Consider the following 15,463-nt stretch of genomic DNA (forward strand, 5'->3'; position numbering starts at 1 on the left):
AAGACACACATTGTAAAAAAGTTTTTTTTGTTTCGAATAAATTTAACATTCATTCAAAAAAAAAAATCAACTATGTAGAGATTACTATCAAATTAATAGATCTCTATATCATCGATACATTTTTTCCTAAATAATATTTAAAATGTTTTAAATTATAAAACCAACAAAGTAATATTTATATTAGAAAAACCGGTACGTAGTGTCGAAAACCACTTGTCCTAAATATAGTTTAGTTAATCTTAGACAGTGTTTACTTTTTTAATAAAACATTTTACTTTTTTAATCTGTGAGTTATTTTGAATTTAGTGTGCTATATTTATGATAAAATCATTTTTAGTTATATCTTATAGGATTTTTCTAATTTTTGTGATTTATGCTTTATCATTTTCTATTGTAGCGTGTGAGCAAATCTTACATCGTTAGAGATTCTTTATTTGTAATTTTACATGCTGTATCTCTTCTCCTTTCACGTTGATGCAGAATTTTGATTAAAAAGCAAGAAAATTTGTATAGTTGATTTTAAAACTTGAAAATAAATTCCTTCATCGCCTATTTTACTGTTATCCCACACAAAAGACATGCACCAACATACTGGCAGCATCACAGCGAGGACCTTTATTTCCTAGTTAACGAAACTACGAAGACAAGTGCATGTTTTTTGTAACAGTAGTAGATTGTTGACAGTGGACTTTGAACCCCACTCCCTTTCAGACAGGAACCTTAATCATGCGCGTTAGACCAACTCGGCCATATCAACTAGTTAAGACAAGTGCATGTTTGAGTGATGGTTCGAAACACTTAGATACTTAGCAATATAGCGTGCATACTTGTCGAAAATCTGCTCAACTATGGCATCTCCAAAATGCGCAACAAGTAAAGGCTCAGTGATGTCTCTTGTCCAGCTTGCCTGCTATTAGCAGCTTTCAAATGAAGTGATGTATCCTCTTCTTCTTGGAAATGGTCAATTTTGTAAGGAACAATATGGTCAAATGTCTTGATTTTATTGATCTCAAAAGACCCCTCCGTTAAGATAACTTCCCTCACTTCTTCTTCGTTTGGATTGTAGAATATCATGTTAAACGAGTTCAACTCTTATTCCTAGCACATTTCCCCAAAACTTTGTTGTAAGAATTTTTTTCTAAAATTTAAATCAGATGACGACGACCAAACTTGTGAATAATCTTTGGATCAAGGACCAGAAACCTTTCTTCCCACGAATGTTAAAACCATGTGCCCATTAGGCACGGTCTCTCCTGAACGGCATTTTAAGGAACAACGAAAAATCATTCTTGAACTGATTCGAATTACTCTTGAAGACATTTGGGGGGCATGGATCTTCTCAAGGAATATGAATGCTTTTAGTGTTCTTCTCAAGGCCATCGAGAACCCCAGAAAGCCAATGGACGCTAAAAGACGAGTGAACAAAATGAAGAGACTTGCTAGGGAATAGCCTCCAGTAGAAGGAACCTGGAACTCCTGAAAAAAAGCACTTTCCTTTGGCCTGCTTATCTAAGAAAGAAGGAACCAAATTGGTAATGGATTAGCTTTGGGTTTTAGCTAGCTGGGATAAGCTATATATTATGGTTCCGAAATAGTCTACACACATATAAATGTTTTTAAAATGGACTACTACGTGTGCATGAAGTAGGGTGTGCAGATGGTTGCACTTGCACAATTCATTCACACCTACTCAGGTTACCAGTTTGGTTAGAGAGGGAAATGTAATGGCCCAAAGATTCTTATTGACAAAGGTGATGAAACTCAAGTCAATATTTAATGTAGCTCAAAAGTCAAAAAGCCCAAACTACCCATTACATAGATTGAAATAAAAAGTATTACAAGTAAAACGAAAAAAAGATATGTAGTTATAGCATCAGTCTGACTAAAGAAATTTGGAATCTGGGGTGATTCAATCTAGAGTTTTTAGGCAATTTGATTTTTAGTGAGTTTTTAAATGATTTTAGATAAAATGTAAAATGTAATATGTAATATGTAATATAATTTTTTATTTGACCATTAAATTTCACATAAAACCCTAAGGCATAAAACTATGAAATTTGATAATCTATAAGTAAAGTGTCTTTTTCTCGAAAATACTATCTTTCACCTGTAGAATTCAAGATATTTAATCTTTTGTCTTCGACATTGTTCGGCGCCGGAGGACTCTTCTTCGCTCCACTTCCTCTTTTATCTATGTCTTCCTCTCTTTGATGCTCACCCTAAGTCAAGATACTTGTTAAGCTGTTGCTTCAGCCCACCATATGTCTTATTTGGAAAGAACGCAACACCAGGCTCTTCGAAGGCAATCTATCTCCACCATTCACCACTCAAAGATCAATCGATTGCCAGCTCCGAAATCGTCTTCTATCCATTCCCGCTTCACCAGCTGGTTCTCAATCACTCTTTATATTATACTAGGGGCTTAGTCTAATCAAACTCTGAATGAGTGTTGAGTACCACATCTTCAGTGCTTGCAGAGACATGGTTGGGTGTGTGGTTGTGAGGTGTGAGGTGTGACATGAATTTGGAACATACATTGCTTCCACAGCTAGTTCTTCTAGGCATCTTGGTAGCTCTGAACCCGTCACCACCATTAGTCTGCCATACGTTTAAGCTTTCGTGTTATAATGAGAGCAACCTTGACCTTTTAAAAACGCAAGATGAATGGAGTTCTGGGCAGAAGGTAACCTCACCAAGAGCCAGTCTGGTTGCTTCTTTGTTGGTTTGTTTGGCCATCTCTGTCTAGAACACCACAAACGTAGCACTGTCATCGGCTATCGTCAATAGCCAACTCGACAGAAAACCTGGAAAAAGTGCCGTCAAGTTGTAATCTTTACAGAAACTTTTGTGTTGTTCTAGTCCTGAGTGAGTATGAGTATTTCGTACCTGATGACCTCAGTGACTTTTGGTGAAACTTTCCTTCCTGATGTACCAGAGAGAGGTCTCGCATTTGTCCAATCGCCTGCTGCAACCGGTGCAAGCAACGTAAGGGCAGCTATTTTCTGGAGAACACCGACGATCCAAGCCTTAACAGGATATCATCATCATGGGTCTTAACAGAGAAAAATGAGTGAACATTTGTTGGAGGATTTTCAGTCATAGAGTGTTCACGTAATAGGATGATGCTTGTTTCAAAATTTAAAGATTAGAGCATCGACCTTATAGGAAAAAAAATTAAGATCAAATATAAATGCTTTCCGATATAATACCTGATGAGAAGTAGAGTGATCCCCATGAATTCACCATTTTTCTTGATGTTTTCCGGGTCCCAAAAATAGAGAACCCGAGCAGCAACGATCTACGGAGGCGGAAAGGACCGACGACTGATTGGGCAACAACAACATCAGAAGACATTATCGAGTAATATTTCTGCGCTTGATTAAGAAGTTTAACTGAGAGTGATGGTGAAGGTTCATCCGACTCCCCTCTCCAATTTATAGGTTTAACGTGAAAGAAACAGAAAGGTCGTTATTGAATTTAATGAGAAAAATATTGATTGGCGAAACTAAGAGGAATACGTTGAACTAAATAGAAGATTAAGAGATCACAGGGAAAAACATTGTATTTGCAGAGAAAGCTTATAGCTGAAACAGCGAGATTGAGGAGTAGAAGAAATAACAATGAAACCCTCAAACACAAAACGCAGTATTTTGTTAAGTGACCAGACTTTCCTATACCGGCTAAATAAACAAACAAACGCGTGTACCAAAATCAGACGGCTAAATCATCAAACCAAGTTAACCAACTCTAAACCACCCGAGAAAACTTAATTATCAGATCAAACAGACAAAAACGTGGGGTCCACAAACATTAAAAAGATGCTGATGTGAACACCCTAAGAAGAGAGAAAATAGTGGCATTATATATATGATTTTGGTTATATTAGCATTCCTTTTAAAAAATTGTCCCCTATGTTTCTTCGGGTTCTTAAGGGTTCTCCAACTTCTATTTTCTTTTCAATAAGTTGTATCTTGCAACAGTATTATTCAGAAAATAGTAATCTTAACATTTTACAAAAAAATAAGTACATGAAATAGGAAATATTTTTTTAGAACAGTCAAAAAAGCTTATTCAGAAAAGCTTTTTCACTATAAATCAATGTAATCCATGACAAGCGGCTTTATAAGTAAATTGGAAAAAAAAGATATTCTCATCTTAGATTTGTCAGAATAATATTTGTAGAAGATTATTTTGGTAAATAAGATTTATATTTTCTTTAGTACCAATTATACCCTTCAATTAATCAAATTAATTTTAATATTTTGTAACTGATTTAAGTTTTTATAAAAAAAACAGAAAGTAAAAAAAAAAGAAATCAAAAGAGGTAAAACACTCAAGTCTTTTTTCTAATTATAGTTCACGTTACTTTTCTTCTCCCCCTCTCTTTCTCGCGTCTTCTTCTCCGCCTTACCTTCAACCCGTATCAATGGTAATTTAGGGTGAATGGAGAAACCTTGTTTTTCATCGGAAATCGTCAATATTTTCGTCTCTAATATAGTTTTTGTCTTCCTCCTCTCTGTTCTCAGACACAGATCTCATTGAATTGGAGTTTTGTTCTTCTTCTACTGGTTTCGTCACACAGTCTTCTTCATTCTCTAAGATTTTTGTCGAACGGGGCCCCTTTACACTCTGTATCATCAATTTCATTGCAGCTGTGTGCGGAATCTATTGTTGGTACCATCATCAATTAAGTTTTTTTGCTCTGAATTTGTCGCAGTAAATCCCATATGGATGTTAGAGACTCAGAGCTTTGATGGCATGTTTCCCTTTACATTATTTACTGTAGCAAACTAAACCACTAACATCAAACGTATCTGATCATAGGTGGTGATTTGGATGATGGAGAAGGAGCACAAGATAACCCAAATATATTTTAGTGAATAACTATATTTAAATTCTGGATAAAGATAACAAAAGTCTTTGTGTCATATTGGTTAAAGCTCTTGTAAAATTGTCATAGGTGGTGGGTTCAAACCACAGATTATCCCTTTTTTTACTGTTGTTCGAATTTTAATTAATTCAAAGATTGTGCGAGATTTAAGGAAGATTTGGTATAAGATTTAGAAAACATCTATAACCGAAAATAGAAGTTTCCATATTTTTCGGATTTGACTAGAATACGCAATATACCTAACTCATAACACAGTACAACACGTGCAACACCTATTCTTCCTTAGGCGTCACATAAGGTAAAATGCAGAAGAGTCTATGACACAACATCTAAGTAAGGTACATCATAGAGTTCTGGCTTTATGTCATTATATATCTGCTGGTACAACGAAGACATATTGCTAGATTGTGACGTAACTAATTCTAACTCAGGTATAAGGTAGAAAAAACCTTAGCTTACGATAATATACCCTAGATATATCTATGTATTAAACTTAGTATCTGTTTTCTGGATTAAGCAGACTAAAAGAATGTGTATTCTATTTTGGTTAGAAGAGAAAATAAAATATGATTCCCTATTTTTTAAAAATAAATTTAAACATATAAATTATCATATCTATGTTTCCAATCTTTTTCATATTTTTTTTACATTTTTAAAGTTATATTTACTATTTTCCCATGAACGAAGGGCAAAACATGTCAAAAATTGCCAAAAGTATGAAAAGTCCTAAATAGACAAACAAAAGTTCAAAGTGTCTCTTTTTCCAATTCTCCCTTATTTATAATTACCATGTGTGTATAAGCTTCGAATGGTGTAGCGGAAAAAGTGCAGTTCTCGCGGACATGCAGTTTTTCTATACTAAAATCACCATTTATATTTTCTGTTTTTAATATACAATTAACGAAAGATATGCATGCAATTGAATATTCTTTTGTTTTTTAAAAAAAAATGAGAAATCTACATGTAAATCTTACCGGCTATACATTTGGTATTGTTCTTCTGTTTTTTTTAGCCAATAAATGATTTTGTTAAAGACATTTAATTTTAAAATATATTACTTGCTTTTACTAATACAACATTTCAATTTATTTTACTTACAACTTTAGCAATATAAATATTAGCATTGTCTACTTATTTTTCCTTTTATTTTCATCATATACCTTTTACATATACTTAAATTATTATATTTATATAATGTGTGTTTTAATTATAATTTGTATTATGTAAATCATTCGAACTGTTTTTACAATTAGAAACCTAAGTATAGATCTAACTCTAGTATGTAGTTTTTAGGTTGTCAAGTTTATCAAAACATTAGCTAATCAACTTAAAAGTGCAGTGATGGTGAATGAATCCAACAACCACAATAGCTATAATAGCCTATATATAGCCGTTCGTGGTGGAAACAATCGTCATTGTTGCTGATCTCAAATAAAGATTACAAACTTACAAAAACAAATTTAAAGTGCAATCAGTAAACTTTGGTAAGGCAATCAGTATTTATATAAATATAAGTAAAATTTGAAAGAAAAAAAAAACACAAAAGATATAGGGAAAAGGTGGAAAAATGCTTTTGAAATTTAATCAGCAGAGATTACGGGTCATGGTGAAAAAGAGAGTCACTTTTCATTTTAATTATCCTGCGTTAGTGTCTGCATAAAAGTGCATTTTATATACTTTTGCAATTCATATTATTGCACTATGATCAGTGCTAAGCCGTACCCACCGGACACTGTGCATGCGGCTTAAGCAATTAAAATATTTTTCAGCTAGGGATAATTTTATAGACTATGTGATGAATTATTAGACCATCAATCATTCCCATTAAACAATTATAAGAGTGAAATATGTTCCACTTAAGTTACAAAAAAAAAAAAGTTCCACTCCAAATCCTATAGTGTTTTTTTCACCGAATAGTTCTTTCCTGTTTTGATGTCATCTTACGATTCCACACCCCTGTTTTTGATTCGTGATATGAACAATAGATACAAGGTTATTTGTTTGTGTCAGACCTATATACATACTGCAACACTTTTTTTTACTAAAACATACTGCGACATTTCCTATTTAATTAATACAAGATTATACATTAGGTTGTAGTACATCCAAATTCAATAAATATGTGCTGAAAAATATGACTTACATATATATGCGTACCGGTTAGTCCATCTTCAATACAATTCTATATTTTGGTCCAATATGGATATATAAAGGTTTCTTCTATTTTTGAGGGGAAATATAGACAATGTTTTTTTTCTTTATATATAGAAGAAGAAACAATATTTATCTATGTTTTATCTTGAAAATAAAATCAAAAGATTATAGAGAGATAAAAATTCACCTCTGCAATATTATTATTCTTTTAATATATAAAAAAATTAGTTTGAGACGTTCTTAGAACGATAGCACTTCTTTTATTGAAAAAAATATATCGAGTGAATAGATTTTCGTGAATTTTTAGAAACTGGATTTTTATATATATAGTTGAGAGTAAAATTGAAAACTAAGTTTAAGATGAAGATAATCAAGAGCTAATGATTGCTTGTACTTCACTAGTCAGTAGTGGTTGTTAGCTCTCTTCATAAACACAGAGCCTAGTGGCAGCGGCAAAAAATTATAGTACGACAGAGACCAAAATGACATAATCAAATGTTGAAGTAGACGCTATTTGATTGCCGGAGTCACAAAAAACGAGACGCTTGTGTTGCTGATTATTCCAGTGCGCCCTTTCTACTCATTATTAGTTGCCGTTGTGACTGAAAAATAGGTCAGTGCTGTCTCACCGGTGGTTTGTATTGCCGTGATAAAAAGGTTGAAAATTTTGGCCGCTACGTGGCTGCTATGAAACGAACACTATTATGCACTCAACCGAAGGCTTACTAACTTCAAAATATGCACTCATAGATTTCATTGCAAAAAAAAAAAAAGAGACGACGCTTGCTTTTCTTGGGTTGCACTAAAGCAATTTGGTAAGGCCATAATGTCACGAAACATAGTTTCTACTCCAAGTTTGTATTATTACCACTTCAGGGAAGTGACACTTGCTGAACCAATAGAGAAAGGACAAAATACTCGTTGTAATTATTTAAAAATTGTGAAAATTAAGGGAAACAGAGAAGCACCCGTTCACATTGTTCATGTTCTAAACGCAAAATCATTAAAAACAAACTTGATTCGAACGAACATTTTTTAAAAGCTATACGTATTCGACCCAACAACGAAAGGAAGGACAAAACAGAGATCGATCAATCTTCGATGCTGTTTAAATTTGTCCTTGTCTTGATGTCTCTTCCTTACAAAACTGTGATGGTCGGTTCGAACTCGAAGATAGATACATATATAGTTTATGTATGTACTCGTTTTAGATGTGGTTATTATGGGATAACGACGGCGAGAGATTCTCGGCGACGGAATATCAACTGTTTGGCGATGAATGCTTCGATCGTTTTCTGAAACTCTTCGTTTGTCAGAGTATCCTCCGGAAACGGCACTTCTTCTTCGCATGGTTCCACTGTTTCACGGCACTTCCCTGTCTCCGATCGCCGGAGTTTCGTCACAGTATGTTGTGGTCTTCTCTGTTTTTCCGATTTGCTTCTTCGATAGACCTTATTCTTCGTCGTCGTCGGAGGAGGAGGAGGAGGATGATCCTTAGTTAAATCAGTAACAGTAACCGACTCCTTCTCCGGTTCGATCGTCACGTGATCTTCACGCGCCACCGTCGGGGTTGAATTTGATGAATCCGTTTCAACGTCGATCATCTGTTTATCGTCGTAGACGGCGGCGGTATCTTCCGGGACATCTCTGACGGTGGCGCGATTCTCTCCAGATCGGATGAACAGGTCGTAGATATCGGCCTCTCCTCCGCCGCCGCCGCCGTCGACGCCGCCGGCGCCGGAGAAGACGGTGGATTTGGTGGCGAGAAGAGCGACGATGATGGAGTTGCCGAGGACGAACATGAAGAGAGGGGAGGAGACGATGCAAGAGAGACGGCGGAGGAAGTCGCCGGAGATTCGAGCGGCGGCGAAAGGAAGGGAAGAGGAGATCCAACAGAGGAAGAGAAGAGCGAGGCAGATCTCCGTTACACGGAAGAGGAGACCAATGCTGTGGAAACGATGAAGCGCCTTTGCTTTCTCTGCTTTTACGTTCTCGAAACAGATCGAATCCATTTTTCTCGAGATCAGATTGAAGATTGAGAGAAGGTAGTTGGAAGAAGAAGAAGAATGGAAGGAAGGAAGTGGACCCATGCATCTCCCCAAGCGTCTCTTTTTATAGACTTTCTTTCCCCTTTTATTTTGTTTTCTTTCGAATAATTGTTTTGATATAAACTTTTGAATTGGTATTTAATTATTAAACACTACATTGTTGACGGTTTCTATGGAATTCTGAAACTTTTGGTTAATTGTTAAGAACATAAAGTAAATGTTAGTATAAATTCAATTGTATGATCACTCCAGGAAAAAAAAAAGAAACACATGCTACATTCAAGAAATTTTATATTGTGTGTTTGAACACGTTGACAGAGTAATAAAAAAAAAAAAATTGGACGAGTTACATTTGTTGTTAGAGTAATTTTTTTTAAAAGGAGTAAATTGGACCGGGCAAAATGAAATAGTGATGTAAGAATGGAATCAGGTTTTCACGTGAACCGTATGGAGTCCGTATAACTACCGTTCTGATTAACACTTTGTTTTTTCTTTCCTTCACCAACATTTTGGTAAATATTACTACCACAAAGAAGTTGATTATTTATATATCTCCCGTGCATCCCACCGTTTCATTAAAATGACACGCTGCGATTTCAAAGCCAGTTCTACTTTTTCTACATTTTCGATCAATACCAAAACATTTTAACTAACAGTTGAGATATAACTAACACGGAGCTAGCAAGTTGTAGGCGGTATTTTAAAATTTTCAGTTAAAAATATTTTCGGGTAAATTTGAGGGTCTAACAAATTTTTTGAAAGAGATGAAGCTGGAGATCTTCAACGCGCTAAGGGACATTTACTCTCTATCTACCTCATTTAACTCTATTGTGTTCAAGTTTATTCTTAGATCGTCAAATAGTTCTGCAGATTTTTTGGCAAAACAGGTCTTATGGGCCTTGAGCCCACCTTAATATCCTAATGAAAGATGAGTTTGAAAAAAAAAAAAAATTTGAAGATTTTTTTCTGTGTAATATTTTTAAAAATTTTGGGGAGTTAACACTAATATTTCATTAGGCTTGTTTCGGAACCGCTTCTTCTCTTCTCAAGCTTGACTCAAAACTACGGCTGGGCATAATATATATACCCGAAGTATTTACTCGAACCGACCTGAAAAATAGGGTATCCGACTCGGTCGGATCCTGTCAAAATATCCGAATGAAACCATTTCAATAATCCGAGAAATCGAACCCGACCCGTACCAAAAACCGAACGAGTATCTGAACATATATATCCAAATATTTAACTATCTATGTATAACATTATTTTAAGTTCTATTAATTAATAGTATTTATACCTAAAATAATTATAAATCAGACATATTAGTTATTTTAGATATTTATAGATAAAATAGATGTTTTGCATAAAAATACTCAAATAAAATTATATATATGGTTATTTTTAGATAAAAACAACCAATTCAAACTATATAAATTGAGTATTTTCGGGTTTTTAAATTAGTTTAGATAAATTTGAGTAGTTTGAATATAAAATATCCGAGTAGAATCAAATAATTTGGTTACTTCGGATATATTCAAACCCATCCGGATCCGGGTTTTTCCGACTCGAAAATTTACTGTATGTTTTCTACAGAAAAACGCACTGTGATTACATTTTTATATTTTTGTTTGTTGTATTTAGATATATATATATAGTGCACTTCTAGGATACATCTATTTTTAATATTTCTTTAACGATTAGGAGGTCTTGAGCTGAAACTCGTATCGTAATCCTTATAGGACGAATCTCAAACAATATAATCTAACTCTATTTCGGAGAATAAACCTCTCCTAACGTAAAATGAACATGTGATCTCTAGGGTCTTACCTTATCGTCAACTAAAGAGTCAAACCACTAAACCAATTCAACGTTTCAGTACATATATTATGTTAAAATAAATTTTATGTAATAATTTATTTTGCATTCTATAACAAAATATACTAACCGATGAAAGTTTGCTCACAGCTCATATCTAAGTTACGAACATTGAACAGTTAATTATCGTGCAGCAGGCCAGATCATATTAAGGAAGTGACAAATTATAGTAGAAACATGCATGCATCTTGTTTCAATTTTCCTTTTCTCAGAAATAAAACAAGTCTAGCAGTCGACTCTAACGGATATTCTAAATAAACAGCAGTTTAATTGTATTTTTTGTTTGTTTAAGGCGTATACTCTGATACATGCAAATTGCCATAATCTCATCCGATAAAACTAATTATCACGTGTGCATGAAAATAAGAAAGAGCTTATTCAAATTATAAACAAATACTAGAGTTTGACCCGTCCTTTCAGAGGACGGGAAATATTTTTTTCATCATCCTATGTATTGATCTTCTGCTTTTATTAAATATCTGAGATTGTTATCAATCTTAAAAGTTTGTATTTTGATAATTTTGATCAACCCCTTAAAAAGGTGGGATTGTTTTCTAATGATATAAAACTTTTTTTTTGATTGCGTACATACTTTTAAATGTTACACATGAAGTGTTATATTCAGTGTTCTGTAACCCAGTCCGGACCTGCAGTTAAACCGGTAACATCGATGACTCTATATGTAATCTGGTTAAACTCTATTTAAAAATTCTATTAAATCCGCAATTATTATTGCGTACATACTTTTAAATGTTACACATGAAGTGTTTTATTTAGTGTTCTGTAACCCGGTCCGGATCCGCAGTTAAACCGATAACATCGATGACTCTATATATAATCTGGTTAAACTCAATTTAAAAGTTCTATTAAACCCGCAATTTTGTTGTAGTCTTTTATACAGGTAAAAATTATTCTATTATTATTATTATATTTTTTGGTTAGCATTATTATACAAATTAACTATTGTTATTCAATCCGCTTTATACTTGATAAATAAATTAAATTTATATATATATATATATATTAACTTATGAAATTATTTATTAGTTTATATATCATACTTTAATATTTATTTTAATAAGTTGAAATATGTTGTAAAATTCATGCATTTATTTTATAATTTAGAAAATAGTGAATAGATGGATTAAGTTACTTTATATTTATTACTTGATGTAGCAATTTAATTATGTATATATAAATAATATAGAATTTTATTTCTTAGTATATAAATAAAATATAAATTAAAAATCGTTTTTAACAATAGTTAGTTATTAATTATGACTTTTATGATTTAAGAGTAAATATTAAAAAAATGTGTATTTACATTTTAAATAAAAGACATTAAAATATATTATTAAGATGTAATCTTAGTAAAAGATACTTAAGAATATAATTTTAAAGATCTTGTTTTGAAAATATTAAAATAATTGGTTAGATATAGTATATATCTAATAATAATTAAGTTGGTTGCAAGAGAATAAATAGGAGGTTAAATAAATGAAATGGTCCAATCTAGACTACTTGCAAGTAGATAAAAACTTATTTTATTTTAATAGTATTGATAAGGATGATTTTCTTTTTTACATTGGTAATTTGATTGTTATTCTTAAAACTTTTAGTTGTTTTTAAGTTTCACAATACAACAAAGATTATATATGTATTTCCTAGTTTCAAATATTTGTTTGTCGTTTGTTAGCGCGGAATATTTTATGATGCAAATGTTTTAAAAGTGTTGTTAGTCGTGTAAGATTTGTACCGGTTTAAAATGTTAGGCATATTATTTTATTTGAACTTTTGTAATATTTTTCGTATAATATATTAACATTGATATCTATTACATTTATCATAAATGGTAAATGATTTTATATACAATTTTATTTACATAACCGATGAAAACAACTGGTGGTGAATGTGTTACTCCTGTTTGACAACCGATGGAACACCTAAAAACTCCCGTAAAATTCTTTCTTTTATATGTTGCCATTTACGCAGACATTTAGTAGGGATGTCAATATGGGCGGGTCATGACCCGTTTAGACTCTACTCGTTAAAATTTTGTCCATTTAGAGCATGATTATTCATAGAAATCCATAAGGTTTCTTTAAATTTTTTTTTTCAAAATTTTTCGGATTTAGAAAGAAAAATAAAAAAAACACCAATTGCGAGCCGCCACAAGTTGTAGGACCCGCAAAATAGTCAAAGAATAGTCAAGTTTCTCTGTTGGCAACTTTTTTCTGCTTTTCTTACTTTTGGTGGGTCCTTCTTCCCTTAAAAACTCCTTTAGGACCTGCAATAAAAATGCTCTTAGTCTCTGTAAATTTGTATCCTTTTGTATATAGATGCATGTTGAAGCTATTTTACTTTTCAGCCCACTAAATTTAAAATATCCATAACTGTTATATAAACCTATTTAAGTTTTTTATTCTTTTAAATACCATTATTCTTTATACATTAGGAATTAATTTTAAATAATTTACATATTGATACATTGACAATTAATTGAAAAATATCTCACGAATCACATAAAATAATTAAGTTTTGTTTATAAGTTTAGACTACATCGCATAAGCATTGGTTTTTGAACAGAATTCTAAAAATGTGAGTGTTTCAGAAAAAAAAAAGACTTGTCATTGTGAGCCAGATAGAACAAAGACGTCATCAATGTTTTGGAACAGGATCCAGAATCATAAAGAACTACTAAAGAGTTATTATGTTATTGTCTTGCTTGTGATGACTAAATAATAACTCAAGACATATCCTTTGTAGAATGAAGATGGTAAATCTTGTAAATCTGTAACGTAATAACACTGTATCGGAAAGAGCTAAGCATTACTTCAAAATCTTCTAAGAATGCACTCTTGGAACCAAAGCATCCGGAACCCATAATCAAAATCAGAACTGAAGAACTAATTTTGAAATTGTTTTTGAAGAAACAGAAAAGATATGAAATAATGTCAAAATCAGATGATTCCCTTCACTTACTGAACAAAAACGAAAAGACCCACAATATTGTTTCTCAATATCGATTCATATAACGTTTCTCAATTTCATCGATTCATATAAGACTCTTATAATTGAAAGAAGCTCCCAGCCCCAATCCTCTTGCTTTGACGATGCAATCTCCATGATTGAAAGACGCTCCCTGCGTATCCTGTTACATATAAATAAATTTTGATAATTTATGTAACCAAATTATATTGGATATCGTGTTTTCCTTTATGAACCAAAATTTCTCCAAACACTGAGAAACAGATTCCATGATAATCTCGATAGCAATTTGTGCAGTATAAGCTCTACAATTGCAGAAACACCTGTACCTTCTAAAAATGCTAGGATCCTTGCTCTGACCATAATCCCCACAACAAACTGGAATCCCTAGCTAGTATACTCCTCCCATGGATCTACTTTATTTTCAAAGATCATTTCCCTATCATTAGGATCCAAAAAAAGCTGCCAAATCTCCCAAATTTCCTTTCATATGGCCTTCAAATCCAAAAACCTAAATTGAAACTCTTTAAAAATCTCAAAAAAATGAAATCTTGAAAGTTCGAGAAAAACTCATATATGAACGCAAAAAGAGCGTCTCCTCTTTCCATTGTTTTCAAATCATAACTAAATCTTAAAAATCTCAGTCAAGATCTACCAAATCTCACATATCTTCTTCATCATGTTTAAATAAAAGGAAATTCAGAAAAATACAGAATTTAATAAAAATCATAGATTAAAAATAAATTAGTGGCAGAATCTTGTAAATATTACTGAAACAGAAGGTTACTTCAAAAAAGGGCCTTCTGTTTTAATTGTATAGATGACTATGATTAGCTTACACTTAATATCGCATTTAATACGGCCACATGGTTCCGAGAAAGTTTCTACAGATAATTAAATTGCCATAAATTACGTGTATAAAATACTGTACATTGCTTCATGTTCATGTATGGTAGAGATATCTACGGATTTTGTCTTAGAGCCATTGTCCGAATTCTTCTCTAGGTTACATTTTACATTTAGAATTACAATGTTATGTTTACAAATAAACATACAGGTATCAATAATTAACAAAGAGAAACAGACACACTACTTCCGTTGGTCGGCATGAACCAATATATTAGGTGAGGCCAAATGTAAAGTTATTCGGCTAAAAGATCCAAAGAATGCTTTGAGTCGCTTTAATTTATAGTTAGAAGAAGCCACATTGATAAACATGGAAAAATAGTTAGTGGATAATAAAGACTGATCGACTTGTATCTTTAATGTTCATCTTCCTTTAGTTCCTACTTCCTGCCCATAAGTTCCACTTACATGCGTTTTTATTTGTTCATACAAACCACACACATGCATGCACGACTAGGGTTGCATGCGTGTGTGCTAATTTTATATATGGGTTTGAACTGTCTGGCAAAAACTTGCTACTAATATGTCACAAATCGTAGGAGAATAAGTTGAGCCATTTTGTTGCTATAGAACTCACAACAAGTGTAAATGCGCATATTAC

General features: G+C 32.8%; 1 protein-coding gene and 1 long non-coding RNA gene across 2 annotated transcripts; both read right to left on the reverse strand.

Annotated features, from left to right (window-relative positions):
- Positions 1–2,022: 2,022 nt before the first annotated feature.
- On the reverse strand, positions 2,023–3,574 carry LOC130496276 (uncharacterized). Its single transcript, XR_008935388.1, has 3 exons — positions 3,210–3,574; positions 2,887–3,002; positions 2,023–2,804 (listed from the first exon to the last, which is right to left on the reverse strand). It is a non-coding gene; the product is annotated as an uncharacterized LOC130496276 (long non-coding RNA).
- Positions 3,575–7,949: 4,375 nt separating this feature from the next.
- Positions 7,950–9,159, reverse strand: LOC108809392 (uncharacterized). The gene has a single exon (XM_018581537.2). The coding sequence runs from the start codon at positions 9,133–9,135 to the stop codon at positions 8,266–8,268; it is 870 nt and encodes a 289-aa protein (XP_018437039.1). The 5' UTR covers positions 9,136–9,159; the 3' UTR covers positions 7,950–8,265.
- Between the last annotated feature and the right edge of the window lie 6,304 nt (positions 9,160–15,463).

This window comes from Raphanus sativus, chromosome 6 (genome assembly GCF_000801105.2).
Source record: "Raphanus sativus cultivar WK10039 chromosome 6, ASM80110v3, whole genome shotgun sequence".
Taxonomy (NCBI): domain Eukaryota; kingdom Viridiplantae; phylum Streptophyta; class Magnoliopsida; order Brassicales; family Brassicaceae; genus Raphanus; species Raphanus sativus.